This window comes from Crotalus tigris, unplaced genomic scaffold (assembly GCF_016545835.1).
Source record: "Crotalus tigris isolate CLP2741 ecotype Arizona unplaced genomic scaffold, ASM1654583v1 scf7180000018432.44079421565:4894166, whole genome shotgun sequence".
Lineage (NCBI taxonomy): Eukaryota > Metazoa > Chordata > Lepidosauria > Squamata > Viperidae > Crotalus > Crotalus tigris.
Window position 1 is genome coordinate 675,628 of NW_024096999.1, and position 26,770 is coordinate 702,397.

Here is a 26,770-nt window from a genome sequence, read left to right on the forward strand (position 1 = left end):
AGAAGGCAAGACAAGAAACAATGGATGGAAGCTAATCAAGGGCAGAAGCAACATGAAACTATGGAGAAACTTCCTAAAAGTGTGAATGATTCATCAGTGTGAAGCCTTGCCTTCAAAAGTTGTGGGTGCTCCATCCCTGGAGCTTTTAAGAAGAGATTGGACAGACACTTGTCTGAAATGGTTGAGCAGGGGGTTAGACTAGAAGACCTCCAAGGTCCCTTCCAACTCTGTGGTTCTGTTCTGAATGCAATGCCAACCATGATTCAAGACCCATTTGTTTTGCTTCGCCCACCCCCACGCTAAACTTGTCTTGTTTTTGCAAACAAGATGGAAGAAACACAAAGGCAATGCAAGCTTAGGGAAAACCAAGCGGGCAGATTCAGCTAAACCCAGCCAGGGAGGATTTGAAACAACGCCACAACCTATTTCTTCCCCAAGAAAAAAAAACAGTTCAGTTATTTTCTGCAGGAAAGCAAAACTTCCTTCCCCTGAAGCTTTCCGAAGCTCCTGAGAATACGAAGAGTGGCTGAGCTAAAGAAATGGGCCATGGTACCTGAGGCCATTGTTCTCCTGAGGTTGCCCGTTTCGTTATTTCATGGATAGTATGCTTCCGAGAATCTGGGTCACTCCGTGAGACCAGCACAGGCTGGAGGGCATCAAGGAACCCTGTTCAAAATAATAATAATTTGCAACTAAATTGGTGAAGGAAAGGTGTTGGTTTGCTCGAGTTTTGCCAGGGCACTTACGGCCAAAAATGGGCACCCAGATATTCTCTTCCTTGGAGACCACCGAGGGCAGGCCTGCCACAGCACAAACGATGCTGTCAAAAAAGCTCGAGTGTGGAGCTACTGCTAAGATTGGTGCCTGTTGAGGACTAGCGACTTTCCCTTTGACTTTGACGTGGAAGCCCATCGCAAAGAACAAGGCTTGGCCAAAGATGATAAGGCCGATGTTGGATAGTCTCCTTGGAGAAAAATAAAGAGAGAGTTGTTATTTTATTTGTTCCTAAGTCACCCTTCCTACATTCATTTTCCATCATTCCAGGGGACTATTTCCCCTACACTGAAGTCAGAAACTGGGACTCGCTTCTTTCAGGTATATAAAAATGAATAGATAAGGTTGTCTGAACGTGGCGGTTTGCTTGCAGACATTTTATTCCTAACTACAGGTTTACAACCATTTGTTGAGCAACCTTCTGTGTCTACGATGGCACTAAAAGAGTGACTGACTGAGAGTCTTTACATTCGCAACTATCGCAGTGTCCTCGCAAATCACAGGAGCTTGGCAACTAGCCGTTGTGTACAATGGTTGCAGCATGACCAGAGTCACGTGATGACCATTTGTGACCTTCCAGGGTGTGTGTGTGTATGTGTGTGTGTGTTTCCAACCAGTGTCCGCATGGAGAATCAGATTTGCTTAATAACTGCTTGATTCATTAACGACCACGGCTGAAATAGTCATCAAAACAACTGCATGATGACATGTTTAATGACCTTAGGGATGGAAGCTTCGTCCATAATTAAAGGGAAGCAGGTGCAACACAAAGCCAGTTTGGTCTAGTGGTTAAAGCGAGGGTGGGTGGGCAATTATGGCCCCTTTTTTGACTTGTGGACTTCAACTCCCAGAATTCCTGAGCCAGCCATGCTGGCTCAGGAATTCTGGGCGTTGACGTCCACTGGTCGTAAAGAGGGCCATAATTGCCCACCCCTGGTTTAAGACATCAGACTAGAAACCAGGAGACTAAGTTCTAGTCTCGCCTTAGGCACAAAGCCAGCTGGGTGACCTTGGGCCAGTCCTTCTCTCACTGCCCTAGAAAGGAGGCAATGAAAATTACTTCTGAAATTTTGCCAAGAAAACAACAGGGAGAGAACTTATCCAGGAAGTGCCAAGGATCAACACTGACTCAAATGTAAATATGAATTGTATACACATGCACAAAACACACACACACACAAAGTATTCCTCTATTTCCCCTAACTCTATAAGGCATAGCTCCATGCCAGATTCCTCTCCCCATTTGAACAAAAGCAAATCCTGAAGCTATTTCCAAGATTTACACATGCTTGACTGGCACAATCCCCATTCCCAGCCAGTGAGTCAGTATTTGTCCTAATTATTCATTTGCATCTTTATTGATTTACTTCCAGACCTTTTCATTGCTTGGGATGTTGGGGGGCAGAGAACAGCCTATCACACTATTACCAAACTATTAACAAACAAAACTTACAACTCAAACAAACCCACAAGGTTCATACGTACAGTATGAAAAGTATAGCGTTTGCAATAAAACCATAAAATGGGGCAGTAAAATTCAGGGCAAATAATAGAGTCGATATTAGCCCTCGTTTACTAGACTGGGCAGAAAACTATTCATTTAAAAAAAAATCTGATGTATTTCGAAGGAAACCAAGATGAGGCTCAACAAGGAAGAATGACCCCCTCTACTCTACAGAGGAAGCATAAAATGGATCACTCAATCTCTTTGGAATAACGTGATGGGAGCCACCACGCTCTGCTAGCCAGGTAAATCTATCGGGTGATCATGTTCCAGAAAGATTGGGTAGAAAATAACAATGATTAAGCTCACCGAGAAAGCAATGTTCTCTTCTCATTATGCCAGTCTAGTCTATTAAAGTCATGTTGGGGGCTACTGAAGCAGGAAACCTCAAAACTCAGAAATTAGGAAGAAGTTGCCACCTTAGCGTGAAGAGGAACTAAAGAGCCTCCTGATGCGGATGAAGAAGGAGAGTGCAAAAGTTGGCTTGAAACTCAACATTAAGAAAACCAAAATCATGGCATCCGGCCCTCTCAATTCCTGGCAAATAGATGGGGAAGAAATGGAGGCAGTGACAGATTTTATCTTCCTGGGCTCCAAGATCACCACAGATGGGGACTGCAGCCAAGAAATTAAAAGACGCTTGCTCCTGCAGAGGAAAGCTATGGCAAATCTAGACAGCATACTAAAAAGCAGAGACATCACCCTGCCAACAAAAGTGCGTATAGTCCAGGCCATGGTTTTCCCAGTTGCAATGTATGGCTGTGAAAGTTGGACCATAAGAAAGGCTGAGCGCCAAAGAATGGAGGCCTTTGAACTATGGTGCTGGAGAAGACTCCTGCGAGTCCCCTGCACTGCAAGGCGATCAAACCAGTCAGTCCTAGAGGAGATCAACCCTGACTGCTCTTTAAAAGGCCAGATCCTGAAGTTGAAACTCAAATACTTTGGCCACCTAATGGGAAGGAAGGACTCACTGGAGAAGAGCCTAATGCTGGGAAAGATGGAGGGCAAGAGAAGAAGGGGACGACAGAGAATGAGGTGGCTGGATGGAGTCACTGAAGCAGCAGGCCTGAGCTTAAATGGATTCCAGATGATGGTAGAGGACAGGAAGGCCTGGAGGAACGTTGTCCATGGGGTCGCAATGGATCAGATACGACTTCACAACTAACAACAATTGCTTTTTCTGCCCTGCCGTTATTTTATGATCCATGTAGAAGATCCCTTTTTCTATATCGAACTTTCCATTTACAACAGCGAAAAACTCTCCTGGGTTTTTACATAGGGAAACCGAGTCCTGTAAAGGTAAGTCCTCGACTTACAATGTTAATGGAGCCCAGAATTTTCTGTCATAACTTGTGACAATCCTAAGTCGAGGCACCCAGGTGAGCAATACAATTTTACCACCTTTTTTTTGTGGCAGTCATAAAGCAAACGACGGAGTCATAAAGTGAATCCATGTATTTCCATGGAGCTATTTGTTTGGGGTTTTTTTTGCTGGAAAATAGACAAAACAGCCAACTTCCAGCACAGAAAAATCCTAAGTAGCGTGAAGTGTCTGCAGAATATTGTAACCGATCATAAACATGAGCTGGTTGACAAGTACTCAAAATGCGTACATGTGACCATCAGCGGGGCGGTTGGGTGTACAGCTGTCAGAACTCCAGAACTGAGTCATAAGTATCTTTGGGGGGGGGGAATTCTCTGTTGTAATTTTGAAGTGTCACTAAGTGATCAGTCGTTAAGTGAGGACCACTTGTATTTATGATGCTATTTTAACACCATAATAGCACATGTCAGCTAACGCTGAAACACACATCTTCCAATTTTAAAACAGGAATTTTAGAGTCATATGGATTTATTAATTGTTACATTTATATAATACCATACAAGGAATGGTACTTCTTGCATTAATATTTATGTATCATTGCAAGAGATCACTTAACAAAGTTAAAAGAAATGGGTGGATAGACAGAAATAGAGATTTTTGGGACAGATTTCTTAATACTGAAAAAACTAAAGATAGTTATCAAATAAACATTGTTATCACTGACACCATAACATCACGTGCAAGCTAATATTGAGACACACGTCTTCCAATCTTAAAACAAGAAGCTTAGAGTCATATAGATTCATTTTTCAGAAGGAAAAGAAAACGAAAACATTGCAATCCTTCAGTTCTGCTTGCTATAAACAGGGCAAAATGAAGTCCATCCAACATTGCATATTTGTGAGCTTTTAATCCAGGGCTGCTCCAAAATGTTGGAATTGGTCCAAATTTCTCATTACCTGTAGACCTCTGAGCATCATTGGGTTCCTAAGCTACATTTACAAACACAAACAGGAGTGATTTGTGTAGAGTCAATTTTAATTTCATGGCAGAATGAAAATTAAGATGTTGCTGATAATAAATGATCCAGGAAGACTGCAGACGTTATCCAAATTGTTTCACGTTCTGTGCTCTTTTATGATCAGGCGATGCCTCCATGAAAAAAATAATAATAGTCTTTAGATATTTCCCATATTACCTTTTCCATCCTCGAAGTGGTAGCAAGCCTTTTTCAGTGCCACGGGATGTCGCCAGAAGTACAAAAGGCCATGCCAGGACCACCAGGAGCAGGATGAACACAATGCGTAGAGGAAGGAGAATAAGGCCCAAGAAGAACGCCTGGGAAAGACGGGACAATGTTAAAGAGACATCTGGACAACTTCTGGAATTCTTAAGAAAAACTAAGTCTCGAGTTAAATTTGAGCATCCAGGAACAATCTCAGCTGAACCACTTCCTGCTGATCCAGTGAAAAGATCCAAGTGAGATAAGATCCAAGTGAGATCCAACTTGATTTGATTGCCTTTTGCAAGGCAGAGTAACTTGAGAGTAGGAAGAGTCCTCATGTTACAACAGTTCATTTAGTGACCATTCAAGAACAAGTTTTCCCTTCTCAACGCCTCATTGTTTTGCTACCGGTTGGTCCACCCAGGTCAATATTCCCAATAATACTGTATACTCTGTACCTTAAGGTAGAGTTTCTCAACGTTTCTCAAAGGGACAAGGACTTCAACTCCCAGAACCCTCCAGCCTCCATGCTGGCTAGAACAGAGGACACCAACCCCCAGTCTGTGGACCAGCACCAGTCCACAGCATATCAATAAGCGGGCCACACAAACAAGCAAAGCTCCATTCTTGAGATGCAGGCAGTATTCAAAACCACACCCCCTCTGGTCCATGGAAAAACCTTTCTCCATGGCACGGGTCCCTGGTGCCCAGAAAGTTGGGGACCTCAGGGCTAGAAGATCCTGGGAGTTGAAGTCCAAATAGCTGTTGTAAGGGCTGAGTTCACAGCTGAGGCAAACCACTAGATTTGGTTTCTCTTCAAAGGGAAGAGCAAGCTTTTGTATTTCATGATGCTTATTTCTTTCAGCAAGAAGCAGTCAGCACATTCACGCAAACCCGACATCCCAAGAGAATAAAAGTCCATGCTCAGTGTTCCTTTAGCCAACATCTGCTCCCTGCTTTGCCATCTCTCTTGTTCCCAATATCTGTAGGATGGCATTACTTGCTACAAGTTCTGTTGAGAAATCATTCAAACAAGCAAAGGAGAGCAACAAAGATGACTACCGGACTGGAAGCTAAAAAGTATGAATGGTTGCTAGAGTTGGGTAGTTTAATGAAAAGAAGGACTAGATGTGACATGATAGCAGTCTTCCAATATTTGAAGGGCTGCCACAAAGAAGAGGGGGTCAACTTATTCTCCAAAGCACCAGAAGGCAAGACAAGAAGCAACAGATGGAGACTAATCAAGGAAAGAAGCAACCTAGAACTAAGGAGAAATGTCCTAACAGTGAGAACAATTAACTAATGGAACTGCTTGCCTCCAGAAGTTATGGGTGCTCCAACACTGGAGGTTTTAAGAAGAAATTGAACAACCATTTGTCTGAAATGGTATAGGGTTTCTTGCTTGAGCAGAGGGTTGGACTAGAAGACCTCAAAGGTCCCTTCCAACTCTGTTATTCTGTTAAACTCACCACATCCAGCCATCTTTCTAACATTCCATTTAGGGTTGTCTTCCCAAAACCTATTTTACTGGATTAAAGCAGGATATTATGCACTGGATCATAAAATAACTCAAGCTAAAGTTAACAAACTTTGCAGGTTATAAAAATCAAGTTGCAGGGTCTTTGACCAATCTGATTAAATGTTTTTGCAAACTCATCTTCTAAACCAGTGGTTCTCAACCTGTGGGTCGGGACCCCATTTGGGGTCGAACGACCATTTCACGAGGGTCGCCAAACAATGCAGTCCGCCATTTTCTTTTCCCCTTTTCCTTAGTTGTGCTACTCCCTTTTATTCTATTGGCTTTTGAAAGCCAATAAAATAGACTCTCTTGAATACAGTCTAATTCTATTGGCTTTCAAAAGCCAATAGGAATTGCCCAGGCTGTCTCTGCCCTGCTGAGCCCGCCAAAAGTCTCATTCTGCAAACGGTGCTGCACCCGTTGAGTAGTCCTCAACTTATGACCGGTTGAGTAGTCCTCGACTTACGACCAGTTGGGGGTCGCGGCATTAAAAAGGTTGAGAACCACTGTTCTAAACCATGCCTCTGGGCTAAGAGCCATCCATTCAGTTGAACCGGAGGAGGTAATTGGCCACCAAGTATTTCTAAACACAGGGGGTTTTTCCCCCTCAAGAGCCTTTCAAACACAAATCCAGAGGACTGGTTTATTTTTCCGTAAAAAGTGAAGTTCCTGGAACGGTATGTAAGAGACCGAGAACTCAGTTCAGAAACTGGTAAAAAAAGGACGGTCTGATCACATCACATTTGAACGGAGGTGATGCAACAACCAGATGACTAGGATGAGAAAGTTAAATTCTGATAGCTCAAAATACATTGCAAATCAATTCCGTGAATGTCATTAGCTTTAAAACCAGAGTTTTGGGGAATTCATAAAGGAAAGATTTGTCATCAGTGAATGCTGAATACACTAAATAAGTTACAGGCAAATATTGATTGGACAAAAACTTGCAAAACTTAAACTTGGGTTAGGTCATAATCCATTCATCAACCACAGAGAGACATAGAAAACAACGTCCTGTTAACCCTATTTTTTTTTATTAAAAGTTTTACAAATTTATTACAATATAAACCCCCCCACCCCTCACCCCTTCCCTCCTCCCCCACTTCCCAGAGCTGATCACAGGGTAACAAATAAACAAACATAATCTAACTAACATAAACCAACTATACTATCAATCAAAACCATAACACACTTTAACTCCTTCTCAAAACAAATATTAACAAATTAAAACAAAAATAATAATATAATTAAAACTATTAATAATGATCTAAAATCTACTCAAAAGCAAGGTAATACTTTTCAGCTTCATATTTCTTTTGAATATAACCAATCCATCTTCTCCTGTTAACCCTAATTTAATGGGCAACCTTCCCTAGCGAAACAGGTTTAATGCAAATTTCACAAACCTTCTCAATAGTAGGATGCTTTGTTTCAGAACGCCTTTTAACTTGGCAGATGTCAAAAATAGTTAAATATTAATTTAAAGGTATACTAATATGCAGTCCAGCAGCTTCCCCAAAACAAAAGACTTTTTTTTTTTTTTGGCAATGCTAAAGGCAGACAATATATTGCCAATTCATGGCAAGCCTTTTTAAAAGGAGGGGGGGGGGGAGAGAGAAGGGAATATTCTTTGAAATGTCCGATGTGATTAGGAGGAGTCTGATCGTAAAAAGTTCAGTTCAACGTTGGGTTAAATGAAGGGTCACCACAGCAAGGTGAACGCAAAGGAAAGTTCCCGATGTTCCATATTTTCAAGTTTAAAAGTATCAGATATGGGAAGTAAAGATGACCCAGCATACTAAGGGTTTTTTCTTAAAAAGAAAAAAAAGGGGGTGGATGGGTGGAAATTAAATCCTACTATTTTCTTCCTACAAGCCAGTTCAAATCAGCTACTGCTGCAAAAGGAAGAGTAGACTGAAGCTTTCATTCTTTGCAAAATGGAACAATTATTGCGAGGTATATACCGTTGCTATGTAACACCTGCAGCTAAAACAGCAGGATTTTTTTTCTTCTTTTTAAGATGATGACGTAGCCCTGAAGATATTGGGTTTTTTTTAAAAAATATATTTTATTAAGTTTTTTCAGGGTGGGGAAAAGCAAGGGTGATTATGAATGGTGGGGTTCAGGGTAGGGTTCAAGGAAGGATTTAGGGTACACCAATGGGGTTCCCCCCAATAACATTTCACACTTTAACAAGCAAGCTATCATCTGGATAGAAGTATTCCACAGGGCTAATATAATAATCAGTAACAGTAGTCAACAAAACTAACAGAAATTATAAAGCATATCAATTAGTCAAAGAAAAAAATCAATCATCTTAATAAATTTCAGTTTCATTATCTCATTTTGCTAACTATTGATAAAAGTTTTCCCATGTTTTATAATAGACTGAGTCTTCTTTCTCTTTAATCTCTAACGTTAATCTATCCATTTCTACACATTCTAAGATTTTCCTAATTATAATCTCATCTGATGAGATTATAATTCATTTTTTCTAGTATTGGGCAAATGCTATTCTTGCAGCTGTCAGTATATGTAATATTAAATACTCATTCACTTTTCCATAATTAGATCCTAATATTCCTAGCAGAAACAATTCTGGCCTAAATTCTATGTGTATTTTAGTTAACTTTTCCAACCATATATGAACCTTACGCCAGAATGTCTTTGCACTGGGGCACACCCACCAGATGTGATAATAAGTGCCTGGTTTTTGTTTACACTTCCAACAGTTATTCGAAACATTTTTAAACGTTTTTGTTAGGCTTATTGGTGTCATGTGCCATCTGTAAAGCATTTTATACAAATTTTCTTTATATGAAGCTGCTTTAGTCAATTTAATGTTTCTGTCCCATAGTTTTCGCCAAGGCCCTGAAGATATTGTTAAGTGGAATCTTATAACCACAGGTAATCCTCAATTTATGACCATATTTGAGCCCAACATTTCTGTTGCTAATCAAGACAACAGATAAGATTAGCTAAAATGGGTCCAAATATTTCTTCCATGTGCTGGAAATGTAAATTGGCAAGAGGGACATATTACCATATGTGGTGGGAGTGCTCAAAAGCCCGTGACTTTTGGAACAAGGTTAAAAAAATGGCTGGAAGAAATACTAATGATAGAGGTAGAGCTAAAACCATAACTCTTCCTACTAGGCATAACTATGCAGAAATACGACAAAGAGATACTTTACTTGATGCTACATATTCTCACAGCTGCTAGATTGGCGTATGCACAAAACTGGAGGAAGAAAAAAATTCCAACAGAAGAAGAGATTTTATATAAAATCCTATCGTGTGCTGATATGGATAGGCTCACAATGGAAATGAAAGACAAGACAGAGTCAGATTACTTTGAAATCTGGGACAAATTCTATTGTTGGTGTGAATCAAGGAGAACTGTTCGGGTTTTAAGTTAGTGTTAAGATAGAGATATATAAAACTGTATGTCAGTATATAGAGAAACAAATTAGAGACTGTATTGTATAGGAAAATATGTATATAGAGAGATTAAGAACTATATGTATGATGAGGAACAAATTGTTAGGAATATATACACTGGAATGTTACGTTGTGTCCATCCTTGTTTTAACTGTTTTATAAATAAAAAAAAACTTTTTAAAAAAAGACAATTGTTAAGTAAATTTTGCCCCGTTTTACAGCCATTTTTGTCACAGTTGTTAAGTGAATATCTGCAGTTGTTAAGATAGTCACATGGTTGTCAAATGAATTTGGCTTCCTCCATTGACTTTGCGGGTCAGAAGGTCACAAAACGAGGTCAGATAACCTCACGGCAACCGTCATAAATATCAGTCAGTTGCCAAGCGTCTGAATTTTGATCATACAACTAAGGAGGTGTTGCAGCAGTGCTAAATGTGAAAAGTGATCATAAGTCATTTTTTTTCAGTGCAGTTGTAACTTTAAACAGTCACTAAACAAGCTTTGTAAGTCGAGGACTTTCTGTATATTCCTTCAAACAAGTATGGGCATCCTATATCTCTGTGCTCCTCAAGCTCAGTGAGTTTAAGAGACATGGATTTCAACTCCCCAAATTTAAAAATTATTAGGAAGAGGTACGGATTTCAATTCCCTGGATTTGCAAATTATTATGAAGAGGTATGGATTTCAATTCCCTGAATTTGCAAATTATTACGAAGAGGTATTGATTTCAATTCCCAGAATTTGCAAATTATTAGGAAGAGGTATTGATTTCAATTCCCTGAATTTGCAAATTATTAGGAAGAGGTATGGATTTCAACTCCCTGAATTTGCAATTGCTTGAAGACTTTGCAAGGTGCACCACATCTGTTTGTAACCTGCAGCTAAAGCAACTAAGCTTGTCTCTCTTCCTCCAAAGATAATACGGTCTCCAATGATACTACTAAGTGGAATGCAGATTGCTCACAAAGGAAATTGTGAAATGTCCTTCTGGCTGGCAGGTTTCCAGATCTGCCCAGTCTTCTGTCTAAAACAAACTTCAGGGTTTGAGTCAGAAGGATTGCCGGATGCCAATGGGTGTGTTCCAAGATAATCACAGCAAGAAAAAAAACATTTCTTAGACTACAAAAGGCAGACTTTCAATTGCATCGCTCCTGAAAATGTCCAGGAGGCATTTTCAGAACAGTTTGCTTGTGGCTGATTTTGACCTGCTCAGGTTTTTGAGGGTTTTTTTTGCACTCTTCTTTTAAACAATATGGGAATCCTATAATTCGGTGTTTCTCAAACTTAGCAAGTTTAAGATGGTGGATTTCAATTCCCAGAATTCCCCAGCCAGCATGCTGAACTGAAATGAAATCCATACATCTTAAAGCTTCTGAACTTGACGCTGCTATAACTGGAAAGGCAAAACCACTTGTAGTAAAAACTTAAAAAGAGGAAGAGGCACTAATTGTCCACCTATGAATTACAGTAAGGTCTCGTTTATAAGCAAGCAAGCAAAAACCATTAGCAATTAAATTCAAGAGGAAACTTTTTCCTCTTCACATTTATCAAACAGATTCCCCCTCCCCATCACACTTTTATTTCAATGTGAGATGTTTAACTTGGTGCAAGAGCTTTGGGGTTAGGAGGCTGGCAAGATTTAAAGAACTGAAAACCTTCTGGGAGAAAAACAGTAAATCTGAAAGCATTAAAGAATGTGGACTTAGTTTTTTAGAGCATCAGGTTCTACCTGCTTTCCAAAGAGAGCCACAAGCAGAGAAACAGAAGAGGAAGCTACAGCTTCATTAGAATTAAATCTCTGTTTTAAAACTAGCCAGAGTTTGGAATGATCCCTGCAATACATAGCTAATATTACCAACAAAACTAGCTGCATTTTCATGAATTTTGGTTTTGCTACGCATCCACCCTGCAGATAGTCCTCGTCTTACAACAGTTCACTTAGTGACCGTCTGAAGTTACAGCGGCACAGAAACAAAGTGACCTAAGACCATTTTTCACACTTACGACCCTTGCAGCATCCCCAGGGTCACGTGATCAAAATTCAAACACTTGGCAACTGACATGTACTTAAGACAGTTGCAGCGTCCCGGAATCACGTGATCCCCTTTTGCGATCTTCTGACCAGCAAAATCAATGAGGAAGCCAGATTCACTTAACAACCATGTGACTAACTTAATCAACACAATGATTCACTTAACAGCTGTAGCAAGAAAGGTCATAAAAGGGGGTAAAAACTCACTGAACAACTGTCTCACTTAGCAACAAAAAAAATTGGGCTCAGTTGTGGTTGTAAATCAAGGACTAGCTCTATTCTCACCCAGCTTTGGTTTTCAAAAACTTCCCTGCCAAAATTTAGGCTGAGTCAACCAAATTTAGAAAATAATAGTAGTAGTAGTAGTAGTAGTAGTAGTAGTAGTAGTAGTAATAGTAGTAGTAGTAGTAAAAGTTGGGACCTTGGAGGTCATCTAGTCCAACCCCCTGCTCAGGCAGGAGACCCTATACCAGTGGTGGCGAACCTATGGCACGGGTGCCAGAAGTGGCACTCAGAGCCCTCTCTGTGGGCACGCACACCGTCGCCCCAGTCTTAGGCCTTCAGTTGGGTTTTATAAAACCTTTTCACTTTAGGCCTCCACCACCATGTGCAAAAAAAAAAAAAAAAAAAAAAAGGTTCAATCAGTCAATTTCAACTTCTCACAGGAGAAAAAAGATCTTGCAAAGTTGGAATTGATTGATTGAACTTTTTAGTCCCGCCTAGTCTGCCATTAGCACTGCAGCCACGCCCACCTAATTGACAACACCCAGCCAATGGGCCACACCCACCCGGCACTCGACGATGCATAAGTGGATTTGGGGTTGCAGTTTGGGCACTCGGTCTCTAAAAGGTTCACCATCACTGCCCTGTACCATGACTCTCTCTGTCTGTAAACTCTTGTTAAGACTAGTATTTGTATAGCTCAACCGTGAACCAAGACTTCATACGAGATAAATCTCACTACAAGCGTGGGAAATCCTGGCTGCAGAGATTCAAAACCAATAAGTTTCAACTGTCAATAGAGCAAAGGAAACTGTCTTCCTATCGACTAATTAAAACTAAAACATAAGCCAGTATTTGAAGCCCAACTTGCATACGGAATGAATTGCTATTAAAAGAGGCAGACCAGTCTAACTTCCATAGTAATTCTTGTTTAATAAGTTCTGCTTGCTGCTAAACGAGGAACATCCTGTCCTTGGCTATAAACATTTGCAAAAGGGGAAGTTCTAAAAAACATTTGCAATTCAGAAATGGGGAAACTAAAACGAGATAAAGCCCAAGGTCAGAGGTCAAGCTACATTAGAGACAATGGCTGAGCATGCTGTACTGTTAAGTCTACTGTAAAACTGCTTATTCTATCAGATTTTTTTTTTTAAAAAAAATAACATGATGTTAAATATCGAATTTAGGACTTCTGGAATTCAGATCTTGTTCTTCTAAATGTCTGAGTTTTGTTCTCTTCTTCAGCAAAACAAGAACATTTCTCACATTCACTTCCGTGTCTGTGAAATTGTACGAAAAGACACTTATTTCATAACAGCGTTGCAAGAACCGTAAGCAGGAAAGGAGAGAGATTTGGAGATCAAAAGGCTGCACTGTCCTCAGGCACAAGTCCAACAGGTGCAGCCCGCCTCATGAACAAGCTGCAGAAAGGATATTTGGTTTAATCAAATTGTTTTCTTTTTAAAGAGTGGAGCAAATCATCAGGAACATCAATCAAAGGCTATTAATCACATGGAACCTCCAGATGCTGAAGCAGTCTATCTTTGTTAGACTGTATCTTTGGAGTTTTTTTTTAAAAAAATCCAGAACTTTGGACCAAATTCTAGCAAAGCTTCTTGGCATACTCTTGAAAAGGTATATCTTTGAAAATACAAATACTCTGCAAATGGAAAGCGGCCATATGCAGCTACCAAAGTGGAAATCAAACCCTATGAGAAAGGACTGAAAAATAAAGACAGGCTGAACAAGATCTGGAGAAAACACAAATAATATTTGCCTCTATCTGTCCAGAGTCATTGGCAGCTACACATTTAATCCACATATGAAAAGTTGTACCGGCCAAAAACAACAGAACAGACTTAAACCAGGTGCAAAAACAGACAAAATTATTTTTGATGCCTTTGTATCGTTCTTCACCATATATCTTTCTCTTTTTCTCTGCTTCTTCTTTTTTTTTTTTTGCACTTTTAGTTTTTTCTTCTATTTCTTTTCATTTTGTGGTTTATTTTTAGTAACATTCAGTAACTGATGTTAAAACTCTCAAAATTATACATGAAAGAATAGACAAAGCCTCCTCTAAGGATGCTGGGGCTGCCTTCTGCACTGCAATCCTGGCCAGAGCCAGGGGCTGGACTAAATGACCTTTAGATTCCCCCCCCATCCAACTCTATGTTTTAAAGAAGGTTGTGGACAGAAGTCACCAGGGCCATTGAGAGGGGTGTTTCTAAGCAGATTCAAAGAGTAAACCTTGGCCAGCATAGCTTCAGTTTTACACTAAAAAATTTTCTACCCCAAAAAGGACCCATCCTAATTCAAAGCAATAAAAACACCCGCCAGTCAAAAAAAAAAAAAAAAAAAAAGCCTTCCTCTCAAGCCTCCCTCCCTCTTTCCTTCCTCTCTAACTCCCCTACCCCAAATAAACACCGCCCAAAACTCAAAGCAGCCATCCATGTCTCTGGAGATTCTCAGTCATCCAGATCGTAGTTATCCCAAAGCTGCTTTTTCACGAGGCAACTGGACTTTCTTTGAAGACGTTTCGCTTCTCATCCAAGAAGCCTCTTCCGTTCTGAACTGAACTGAAGCCACCACCAATCCCACCTACGGGGTTGCGAAGCCTCGGCGGAAACCTCCGGAGCTAACTTCTTAGAAGTTGCTGGGAGCGACGCTTTCCTTAGGGAAGGACTTCCAGAGAATCTCCCTGGCCGCGTCTTCAGCTGCGCTTCGGGCTTCAAGGAGATGCTGAGCAGTCAGGGTGTTTGTTTGTTTTTTTTCCCCTCTCCCAGACTTTTTAGGGCATTCCAAGGAAAGCCGCAAACGAGCAAGAGGGAAGTCCCCATTCCCTCCCCCCCCCCGCCTGCCCCATTTCCAGAGACGGGATTTCACCTCTACCCCCGCGTTCAGCGCCAGGTTTATTCCGGGAGGAATAAAACACAGAAGGCGGCAATAAACCCAGAAAAGAAGGAGAATGTTTGTAATTCAAAATTGAAATAAGTGTGTGTGGGGGGGGACTTTGATGATCTCCGAGCTTGGGCTTTTGGGGGGGGGGTTGTTTTGCAGAGGTTTCATGATCCCCAACTAGGAAACATCATCAGCACTGATGATGAAGTTACTTAGTTTTGGATCATGAAACGTCTGCAGGAAAAGCACCCAGCTCACACCAAAGGACCCCCTCAAATCCAGAAATAAAACGGGACGAGATGACGAGGAACCGCCTCTAGCCTTGCTCCAGCTTGGGGCACCAGCTTCCCTCCCCACCCCCATCCCCATCCCCAGCCCACTTGTGTCCCCCCCCCCGCGCAAGTCCCCGTCCTTTTTTCCCACCTATATTCCCACGCGCCTGTCTTTACGCAACTGCCCCAAGCGCAATTACGCCTCCCGACCCCCCCGTTTCCAAAGTACCCAGGTTTTTTCCTTGGCGTCCAGACGCGTCTCTTGCACGAAGGGATTGAGCACCAAGGGGGAGGCCAACGACCGCTGCCTGGGCAGGAGGAAGAGCCGCTGTTGCTGCTGGGGCTCCGGCGGGCTGGGCGAAGGCAGCTTCGCCATGGCGCCGGCTGGCAAGGCGCTTTCCAGCGTCGCCACCGCCGTCGCCGCTTCTGTGCAAAACGGCATTCGGGTGCTGAAAGGGGAAAAAAAAAAAAAGGCGCAGGCGGTGCTGGCAGCGCTCCTCCCGGGCTCCAAGGCGCTTGCGCGGCACACCTCGACCTGACCCGGGTCCAAGGGGGGGGGGGGAAGAAAGGTAAAGGCGGAACGAGGAAAGCCTCCCCCCCTCCTCCCAGCTCCGTTTCTCTGCGCGTCTTCCTTGCAGGATGGCTAACTTCGTCCTGGTGGGAAGGCAGCGGAGGGAGAAAGCCTAGATCTGGGCTGTGGGAAAAAAAAATGTAAGTCTTGGCTGCCCGCTCTGGACCCAATTCTGCAAGGGCCACAAGGTAGGAAAATTGTAGGAAAACTGTAGGCACTCTGTAGGGGGAAATGTTTGGAAACCAGACGAGGAATTTATTTATTTATTTATTTATTTATGAGACTTATATACCGCTTTAAGTGCAAGCACTCTCTAAGCGGTGTACACCAGTAAGCAATGTATGTGTGTGTGTATATATATATATATATATATATATATATATATATATATATATATATATATATATATATATATATTTACATTGCCCCCAACAATCTGGGTGAGTCAACCTTGAGCCGGTGAGATTTGAACCGCTGACCTGCTGAACACAGTCAGCTAAAGTGGCCTGCAGTACTGCACTCTTAACTGCTGCGTCACCTCGGCTCATATTTAGAAGCCTCTAAACCAGTGATGGAGAACCTTTTAGAGACCGAGTGCCCAAACTACAACCCAAAACCCACTTATTTATCACCTGGTGCCAGGTGGGCATGGCCCACTGAGTGGGCATGGCTGTGGTGGTCATGGCGGACTGGATGGGTGTAGCCAAGGTGGGCGTGATCACCTCGATGTTGCTCGTGGGGAGGGATGCCTGTGGGGGCCGGACGGGGTTGGGGGAGATCCAGGGGGTCTTTGGTAGGTGGGGCGGTGGGCAGGAGGCTCGTCCTGCGGGGGGGGGGGGGCGAGGCAAGGCGAGGCAGGGCGGGGGTGCCATTGTCGCAGGGCAAGGTGTGGCAGAGGCCGGGCCGGCTGCTGCCTGACACCATCGGCCCCCGCACACAGAGGCCAGCGAGCGCATGGGTGCTGGGATGCACCCGGCCATATGGGACCTCGGCGAGTTAGCAGGCAGCTGGTTGAAGAGGGACAGTTGCCATCTCCGGGGCAAGGCGTGTGTGCCCACAGAGAGGGCTCTGAGTGCCGCCTCTGGCACACGTGCCATAGGTTCGCCACCACTGCTCTAAACACTCTTGAGAAGATTGGCTTTTGCCAAAACACTTGACCCAAAGTCCATGGAGATTCTCAGTCATCCAGGTCACGGTTGTCTCAAAGGTGCTTTTTTTTTTTCCTTTCAAAAGGCAACTGGGCTATGTTTTTTAAATTCTTCAAGAAAAAGCAGAGCGCAGTGACCTTTTGAGGAAAAAAAAAGCACCTTTGAGTCAGTCTTGACCCAAAGGAGAAGACCTCCAGGGTCCATTCAACATTGTTATTCTGTGATTCTGTTACTTTCATGTTGAAGCATCTGCACCTGCCCTGTTTGGTGGTTCCTTCTTTAGGATCTGCAAACAAGAATGCCAGGTATCTTTTAGTGCATACTTAAAGAATACAGAATAACAGAGTTAGAAGGGACCTTGGAGGCCATCTAGTCCAACCCCCGGCTCAGGCAGAAAACCCTATACCATTTCAGACAAATGGCTGTCCAGTCTCTTCTTTAAAATTTCCAGTGTTGGAGCACCCACAACTTCTGTTCTACTGATTAATTGTTCTCACTGTTAGGAAATTTCTCCTTAGTTCCAGGTTGCTTCTCTCCTTGATTAGTTTCCATCCATTGCTTCTTGTCCTACCTTGATGTGCTTTGGAAAACAGATTGGCCCCCCTCTTCTTTGTGGCAGCCCCTCCAATATTGGAAGATTGCTACCCTGTCAACTCCTGGTCCTTCTTTACATTAAACTAGATATACCCAATTCCTGCAATGTTTGTATGTTTTAACCTTCAGTCTCCTGATCATGTTTGTTGCTCTACTTCAGGGGGGTCAAACTCAATTTCATTGAGGGCCGCATCAGCATTGCGGTTGCCCTCGGGTGGCTGGGTGGGTGTGGCCAGGGTGGGTGCAGCCTACTGGGTGGGCATGGATGGAGTGGGTGTGGCCTACTGGGTGGGCGTAGCCAGCTTTACATCATTCCCAGCAAGGGCAGGAGTGGACAGATCTGAGGATCTCTGGCAGAAGGGGGTGGAACCGGGGCAAGCGCCAAGGCATGGTCCATTTCTTCATTCCTCACAAACGGTGACACCTCCCCAGCATGCACCCAGGGGGCGGGGCCGACACGCCAGGGGCTGGTTTCTAGACAGCCTTGTGGAGCTAAGACTGAATGCGTTTCAGCATAGATGGCCACCACAAAATTGTACATTGGCTCCCAGCTGGTCTGGGCCAGGGCCAAGACAGCGGGGGGGGGGGCGTTCCCTCACTGATTCCAGGATGGCTTCGCGGGCCACATGAAACCACTTCACAGGCCACATCCGGCCTCTGGGCCTTGTGTTTGACATGTCTGCTCTACTTGTAGTATTTCAAGTGTAGTTTAAATTTGGAGCACGTGGAAAGCGTGGGAGCCGATATAGTTGCAAAAGGGGAGTGCTAGAGGGGTCTCCCCTTTCCCCTCCCCAGTTTAAATCCTACATCCGTGTAGCCACTCCATGTTGTTCAGCTGTAGCTAGGCAAACCTTGCACCTTTCAATAAATGGGTTACTTGGAAAGGGTGCCAATAAACTCCCTGGGATTTTGAGATGGGAGCAAAGGAATGGATTCATCCTTTGCCTGCTCTCCTTTATTGGGATTTTTTCCAGTCCAGTTAAGGAGATCTTCAGAGGAGTGAAGAAGGAGAGGTTTGGCAACTGGAGGCAGCAACTTTCTCTCTGGATGCTGATGACGATCATAAGTCTTGAGTGCTGGAAGACTCACCCTTAGGTGTGAATGGAAAAGGAAGTGGGAAAGGGTCATTCACTTCCTGGGGAGACTTGCTCCTCTGCTGACTCAGGGATACTATGCCCAAGTCCTAAAAATAGCAGTTCAAGCAGCCTGGGCCCTTTTTTAAAAAAAACAAAAACAAACAAACTTTCTTTTTAAGATGAGTTGGCAATTGTAACAGCTGAGTCTGAAGTTTTCTGCTTTCTCAGGGAGTGAGAAATATCCCTGTGGGTTATTAATAGAGTCATTCCCTTCCTCACCTGCATTTCAGCAGGCGACAAAAGTCTTCCAAGAGGAAAAAAAAACCCAGAAAACATGAAACAGCAAGGTTTTTAAAACCTTGGGTTAAGGTTATTTTTTTTTCTAAAAATAATAATAACGCTTAGTAATTAAATCGGCCCAAAGGAAGTACTAAATAACAAGTCTCAACAAATTAAAAGCCATGTGTCTTGCTTAAGAACCGTTACAAACCAGGATTGTAAATAATAATAATAATAATAACTCTTTGCTGCCATCTGGCCTCAGTTCTGCAAGAAAGAACGAGCAAAATGGTCAGAACCTAAAATAGAAAGTCTCTTAAAGCTACTGAAAAGGAGTTGCTTCTCCCAAACCATTGACCCCAAAGATGTTGAAACATCTGCACTGCCATGTTCATTGTTTTCTTATTTAGGATCTGCAAACAGTTGCACATGCCTAGTAAATATCCTTTTAAATTTGCAGAAAGACACCTGGTGAATTTAAGCCATTGGCCCAGCTTCACTTAGGAATTCACTGGAAATGTACAATTTAACGTATGTAGGTCTTTGGTTGTTCGGGTTCTCTCCCGCGTAAAATTGGAAGTGTCTTGGCGACGTTTCGACGAAGTCCCATTCGTCATCTTCAGGCTGGTGTTTTCAGCTTCATGCTTCGAGCAGCAATGTGTGGTCTTAGCTGTTTCTTCCTTTTAAAAGGAAGAAACTGAAGCTGAAAACACCAGCCTGAAGATGACGAATGGGACTTCGTCGAAACGTCGCCAAGACACTTCCAATTTTACGCGGGAGAGAACCCGAACAACCAAAGACCTACATACAAACACCCGCAAAATCCTCAGAAAACAAATATATATATATATATATATATATATATATATATATATGTGTGTGTGTGTGTGTGTGTGTGTGTGTGTGTATACTTGAAAAACTATACATACACACACACACACATATACTAAACTTCTTAATCACCCATCTACCTCATAGAAGACTCTGTATGCTTATTGAATAAATAGGTATGGATAATTAGTAGCAACACCAGCATGTTATATTATTATTATATATATATTACAGTGAAAGTTATTGATTTGACAACAATCCTCCATAGGTCCAAAGCTATTGCTGTAGCCTTGTGAGTAATGCCATCAATAACAAAAAGGTATGCCTCTATTATTTCTTGACCATCTTGTTTCAGAAGCAAAGGGATGAATAGCTTGAAGCTTCATTGGTCCAAAATCAGTTTGGCATTTCAGATCTTTGCCCTTCAGCTTCAAGCACTGGTCATTGTTCCCTTTGATTGTCAGATGTTTTAGAAAAGGTCAAAGGCACAGTGCTATCAAATACCTGTTCCTGATGAGTGTCTTGAAAGTACCTTCTGTGTCCAGATGGCATCTCCCTCCGGCCAGATTAGCCAAAATGTATAACGGATATTCATCTATGTGTTGGAAATGTAAAAAAGAAAAGGGCACCTTTTTTCATGTATGGTGGACATGTAGAGAAGCACAGATGTATTGGCGTATGGTCTGGGAATGGGCAATAGAAATGACTAGGCAAAACATTCAATACAAACCTGAGACACTACTATTAGGAATACTAGAGAAAAATGTAAATAAAGAAGACACATATTTAATTATTCACGTGGTTACAGCAGCAAGGATACTATTTGCTCAAAAGTGGAAAGCAATGGAAGTACCAAGTGAGGAAGTACTAATAAAGAAAATTATGTATTGCGCAGAACTAGATAGGATAACTAAAAGATTAAAAAATCAGGAAGAAACAGAATTTTATCGAATATGGAATACATTTTATAGATGGAGGGGAAAAAATGGAGGTCACAGTAAAGAGATAAGTTGAGACAGAGACCAGAAATGTATAGTTGTATATAGATATATTATATGTAATTAATGTACAATATGGACTGAGATGTCAGTCAAAGACAATTTACCATGTTCAATGTTTTTAATCCTTTTTTTTCTTTGTACTTAATAAAAATTTATTAAAAAAAAAAAAGAAAGTACTTTCTGTGTCCTTGAAGTGTGAAGGAAGAGAAAAGCCCTTGAATGACCAGTAGACCCACCAGAGTTAGGGCAAGATCCCTTTAGGGCAGGGGTCTTCAAACTTGGCTCTTTTATGACTTGTGGATTTCAACTCCCAGAATTCCTTAGCCAGGCACGCTGACTGAGGAATTCTGGGAGTTGAAGTCCACAAGTCATAAAAGGGCCACGTTTGAAGACCCCTGCTTTAAGGTCTGAGTTTGCCTTAATGGAGCAACAGTGGAGTTCCTCTCTGGAATTCCACCTGCTGAACATCAGAGGTGCTGTCCAAGGTGCTACTGAAGCTTTCCTTGGCAGATTCTGGGTCTCATGGGGATAACCTGCTTCGTGCAACCTTCAGACATTCTGACAGCCATACTCCAGAAAAGAAGAAGGAGTAGATGGCATCAGATCCGGAAACTAAATGTGACCTAGTTTAATTTCCATTCCTTTGAATGTACTTCCCATTCCCTAAACGCATTCAGTAGGACCACTTCCAATAAATTCAATGATGCGTCCTTTTTTATCATGTTCAAAAATGGTACTCTTGGAGCGAATTGATGGAGAGACTCAAGGCTACCGGTCCTCAGGCTGATGAACCTGTATGAAAGCCCTTTTACCACAATGGATGGAATAGCTTGTGTAGACTGAAACATCACAAGTTCACATTTTGATACCATTGACTGTGACTTGGTGCTATAATTAAACTGCCAATTGCAACCTCAACATTTCTTTCTCAATTAGTCACAGCCAGCCTCCAGATATAACAGGATGAAAATGAAGAAGCTTAAAAAAATTAAAAGGGAGTCTTCAGATTTCCAGCTAACTAGAGATGGGAAGGAGGAAAGCAACAGCCATTTGAAAACTCTGAAATCTCCAATTTCAGCAATTAAACAATATTTAAACATTTATACAAACAATACAGTAAAAACTAGATTTAACTCAATTAAATATGTAAAATAATGTCATGCAAAGCTATCCTTCATGTGCTTAGTGTTTGTAAGCAAAGTCTTTGTCAGCTGGATCTTGGTCTTAAATTTGTAAAAAATAATGTCTCGTGCTGGCTGAGGAATTCTGTGAAATCAAAGTCCACAAGTCTTACAGTTGCCGAGGCTGAAGATTCTTGACTTATAGAGCATGATCTCCAGTTCTCAAAATGGCTGGGAGGATCTCTGGGTAGCCCCTATAGCCGTCTTTCTCAACCTTGGCAACTTTAAGATTTGTGGACTTCAACTCCCAGAATTCCCCTGGCTTAAGATATGAACGCCCCCTATCTTGAAATCGCCAAGGTTGACAAACACTGCCCCACAGTGGGCAAAAAGTCACAAGTGGCCAGAAAGCAAAGCTGCTGCAATCTTACATCAGTCCTGCAGATGGCACTGTTTGCTCATTTTACTTGCTTGGGCCAATGAGCCCCGCGCACACAATGGAATAAGACTACGTCAAGCTGGTCTGAAAGCAACTGGAGGATTCTGGGAGATGGAGTTTTCCTCTTTCCTGCAAGCCTAGATCAAGGAAGGCAGGTTTAGAAACACGCCGGCTTTTCCTTCAAGCTTTCTGGGCTTGAAACCTGACAACGAAATATACAGGTAGAATGGCCGAATCTTAAAACTGATAGGGACAATTGCTCAGAGCAGGGATCCAAATCCAAGCATGCCCAAGAGGTCGGAGGGGATAATTTGGAGACTTCAGAAAAATATCTGGAAAATAACCCACAATTTCAGAGGGAGGGGTGTTGTTTAGTGTATTTAGGTTTTGCAAGGTTAACTAAGTTTTGTATATTTGTGCAGGTAGGTATAGAATGAAATGTCAATAGGATGACAAAGTGGGTGTTTCAAAGGAGCTTTTTTCTTCCAAAGGCAACTGGACTGGATTTTTTTCCTTTAGGAGGAAGAAGAAGATGGCAGCGGGGGGGGGGGGGAGGAGGGAGGGAGGATGGAAGGATATCCATCAGAACTGATGATGCTTCTTGGATGAGAAGTGAAATAACTTCTTCTTCTTCTTCTTCTTCTTCTTCTTCTTCTTCTTCTTCTTCTTCTTCTTCTTCTTCTTCTTCTTCTTCTTCTTCTTCTCCTCCTCCTCCTTCTTCTCCTTTTTCTTCTCCTCCTCCTCCTCCTCCTCCTCCTCCTCCTCCTCCTCCTCCTCTTCTTCTTCTTCTTCTTCTTCTTCTTCTTCTTCTTCTTCTTCTTCTTCTTCTTCTTCTTCTTCTTCTTCTTCTTCTTCTTCTTCTCCCTTCTCCTCCTCCTGCTCCTTCTTCACCTTTTTCTTCTCCTTCTCCTCCTCCTCCTCCTCCTCCTCCTCCTCCTCCTCCTCCTCCTCCTCCTCCTTCCTCAAAGAAAAAAACAGTCCAGTTGCCTTTTGAAGGGAAAAAAAAAGCAACTTTGAGACAAATATGACCTTGGGATGACTGAGAATCTCCAGAGGCGTCAGAGTGGGTGATTTTCGTCTTGTGATTTTGTGACATTTAATTGCTAGTCTTTGCTCTTGTTAATTTCTGTGTGGGCAGTCTGAAATTTAACGTCTTGCCTATTGCAAAAATCGAGAAGATCTGAAATTGTTAAAGAAATGAGCTGCATTAGAAAGATATCTGTCCTGTTGCCAAATTCCTGGCCAGGCATTATTACCATTAATTATTCTTTCAAAGTTGAGGTTTATGTTGGCTCCAGCAAAAGGCTCTTTTGTGGCCAAACAGGTTAGTCATTGTCTGGAATGAGCCTGTTTTCCTTCCCTCTGGAAACACAACTTTGAGGCATGGAATTGGACAATGACAAGCTGTTAAGAGAATTCCTGGAAACAATGCCCCATTTTATTGACTTTCTTGGAGGAGGGTAAGAAAGTTGATTGTTGGCTTCTCCATCCTGCTCTCTTAGACATGCTTTCTCTTGGTTGGGATGAAGAAAAGGTAGGGAAAGTGTTTGGAAAGAATGGGGATTCATTGAGAAGAATGTTGGTCTCAGCACTCATCATGGCAGGCTGGGGAATTCTGAGAGTTGAAGTCCATAAGTCTTAAAATTGTCAAGTTTGTAGACCCATGAGGTAGATTTCTACTTGTGTGGCCTTGACCAAGATGTCCTTCAACTCTTTCAAAATTAACTGGATCAATTATTATTTATTGATTATGCAATGGATAATACTGCCTTTGATTTATTCCAACATTCACACTTCTAGCAATAAAATAATAATGCCAACTGTAAATGAGAGATAATTAAAATCCATGAAAATCAAAGCCAATGTTAACATTGGTCATTAAGATAATTAACAATGAAAAGCTTGGCAAAAGACATGTACTTTGAGCAACTTCATAAATACTAGAAAGCCTTTGGGAACGTTAACACCACGAGCCACACAGGAGAAGGACTGGTTAAACTTCTAGTAATGAGCTGTGAAAGTAATCAAATGAGACTTCTAATCTCCTTGCACACTTAGAGCAGTGCATAAATGATGATGGAGGGACAGGAATAACACTCTTCCCTTCGAAATCAAGACATCAAACAAGAAACAGGTTGACCCATTGCAGTTTCAGTATCCGGGTGACAGTTAAGCAGAAGACATGGCCGGCAGGCACCTTGACAGGAAGCTGTACATAAAACAGGTGGAACAACGCACCATCCACCCATCATTGCACATGTCAATTTCTGGTGTGAAATCATAGGAATAGCACTGTGGAACATTTGCATCCAGGCAGAAAAGGTAAAGGTGAACCAAGTCACTGGCAACAAACTCGCTTCCTGTAGAACAATGAAAGAGAGGAAGGTCAGTCCCGAGGGATGTTGAATGGAGACAGGTGTGATGGAATGTCATCTGGATTCCCAGGAGGGAGGGGGCTTCTTCCCAGAGGGCAAAGAAGCAGTGGAACCTGAAATGTTTGGTAGGGGCAGGAAGAGGGTGAAGGCCGTTCCTCTCTGGTAGTTCGAGACTATAGTTACAGCAACAGTGGCTTTAGTTTGGCAAGATTCTGTCTATAGGTAGGTGAAGAACAGCAAAAGACGTTACTCTTAAGTCACTTCACATGCCATTTTTGGTTCTTGAGCTTGACAGCAGGACACGTCAGTATTGAGGCAGTAGATGATTACAGACTATTGGTATTAGGATTTGCGTCCACACCAGTAGCTGCTATCCAATCAGCAATCAGTTCCTAGCCAATCCATGACTGATTTTTGTTTTGTATCCCATCGATCAAGTCATTCGGTACCACCTTCAGCCCATTAGAATAGAGCTGGAAGGGACCTTGGAGGTCTTCTAGTCCAGCCCTCTGGTCATGCAGGAGAACCTATACTGTCTCAGGCAGGTAATCAAGATTTTGCCAGGACACCGGATCCTTGGCCCGAACTTCAGACTGAGAGTCAGTTTGATGTAGTGGTGAAGGCACCAGGCTAGAAACTGGGAGATTGTGAGTTCTAGTCCTGCCTTAGGCGTAAAGCCAGCTGGGTGACCTTGAGCCAGCCACTCTCTCCCAGCCCTAGGAAGGAGACAATGGCGATCCATTTCCAAAATCCTGCCGAGAAAACCTGCAGAGACTTATCCAGGCAGTCATTATGAATCAAAACTGACTCAAAGTCAAAAAAAAAACTTCGGAACCCTGGCAAGGATGGTAAGATTGTGCATCTTACGAAGCAAAAATAAATCCCACCCAGGAAAACACTAGCCCAGAATTCTCCTAAAATGAATCCCCTTCGTCTTGATTCTATCTGCTGTCCAAATCTGTACCCTTCACATATAATTCTAGCACTGTGAGGAATACAAGCTACCCTTCACAAGCCCCTCTCCACTCACTTCAGAAACTGGACAACACACACTGCAGATCGGTTTTCTTCCTTTATTGGTAACGCTGATGTTTGGTATGTACACTTTTCATTTCATTTTTCTCTTAAAAATCCTTTCTGTGAACACCATCCTTCCATCGGGGTCTACAGTGGAAGGTTTGCATTGCCTGATGCTTTAAATCTAACCATGAAGAAATGGGTGGATGAGAGAGAGGAGAAAGAGGAAGGAAGGAAGGAGGGAGGGAGGAAGGAAGGAAGGAAGGAAGGAAGGAAGGAGGAAGGAATAGATGGAAGGAAAGAAGGGACCAGGAAGGGAGGGAGGAAGGAAGGAATGGACAAAAGGAAGGAAGGAGGGAAGAAGGGAGGGAGGGATGGGCAGAAGAAAGGGAGGGAGGGAGAGAGGGAGGGAGGGAGGAAGAAAGGAAGGAAGGAATGAACAGAAGGGAGGGAGGGAAGGAAGGAAAGGAAGGAAGGAAGGGGAAGAAAAATAAAACGTGAAGCGTTCAAATTTGGCCTTTTTTATAGCATGTCAATTTCAAATGTCTGGGTCACTCCATCTGTTGTAGATCACAAAATGCGTGAAACATGACTGGTTTTATGTAAAGATACGCCTTTTTTTAAAAAAAGGTAGTCCTTGAGTTACAATCCTTCATTTCGTGACCGTTTGAAGTTAACATGGCACTGAAAAAGGTGACTTATGACCATTTTTCACGCAACGGTTGCCGCATTCCCATGGTCACGTGATCAAAATTAGACTACTTGGAAACTGACACGTACTTGTGACGGTTGCAATGTCCGGGGTGTGGTGTGTGTGTTCCTGTGATCGTGAGATTCTGAGAAGCAATGGGGAAGCTAAATTCATTTAACAGCCATCTTCCTAAACCGCTGCTGTGGTTCCCTTAACCACCATGGCAAGGCAGGGCATAACATGGGTCGAAAGTCACTTAACCGCTTGTCTTGCTTAGCGATGGAAATTTGAGGCACAATTGTGGTGATAAGTTGAGGACAACCTGTAGTTTAAAAAATAAGCTTTTTCCCCGGGACTCCCATCATGTTTCAATGCTTTACACAAAATCCCAGGCAACCTGGGCCTCTGCATTGGCC

General features: G+C 42.5%; 1 protein-coding gene across 1 annotated transcript in view; it reads right to left on the reverse strand.

The window, feature by feature from the left end:
• The window catches only part of LPCAT2 (lysophosphatidylcholine acyltransferase 2), a 34,451-nt gene extending 18,779 nt beyond the window's left edge, over positions 1-15,672 (reverse strand). Inside the window, exons 1-4 of the mRNA XM_039352370.1 lie at positions 15,441-15,672; positions 4,801-4,940; positions 747-964; positions 554-666 (exon numbers count right to left, since the gene is read on the reverse strand). Coding sequence (XP_039208304.1) covers positions 554-666; positions 747-964; positions 4,801-4,940; positions 15,441-15,653 — 684 coding nt within the window. The 5' untranslated portion in view covers positions 15,654-15,672. The remainder of the gene's footprint in view (positions 1-553; positions 667-746; positions 965-4,800; positions 4,941-15,440) is intronic.
• Between the last annotated feature and the right edge of the window lie 11,098 nt (positions 15,673-26,770).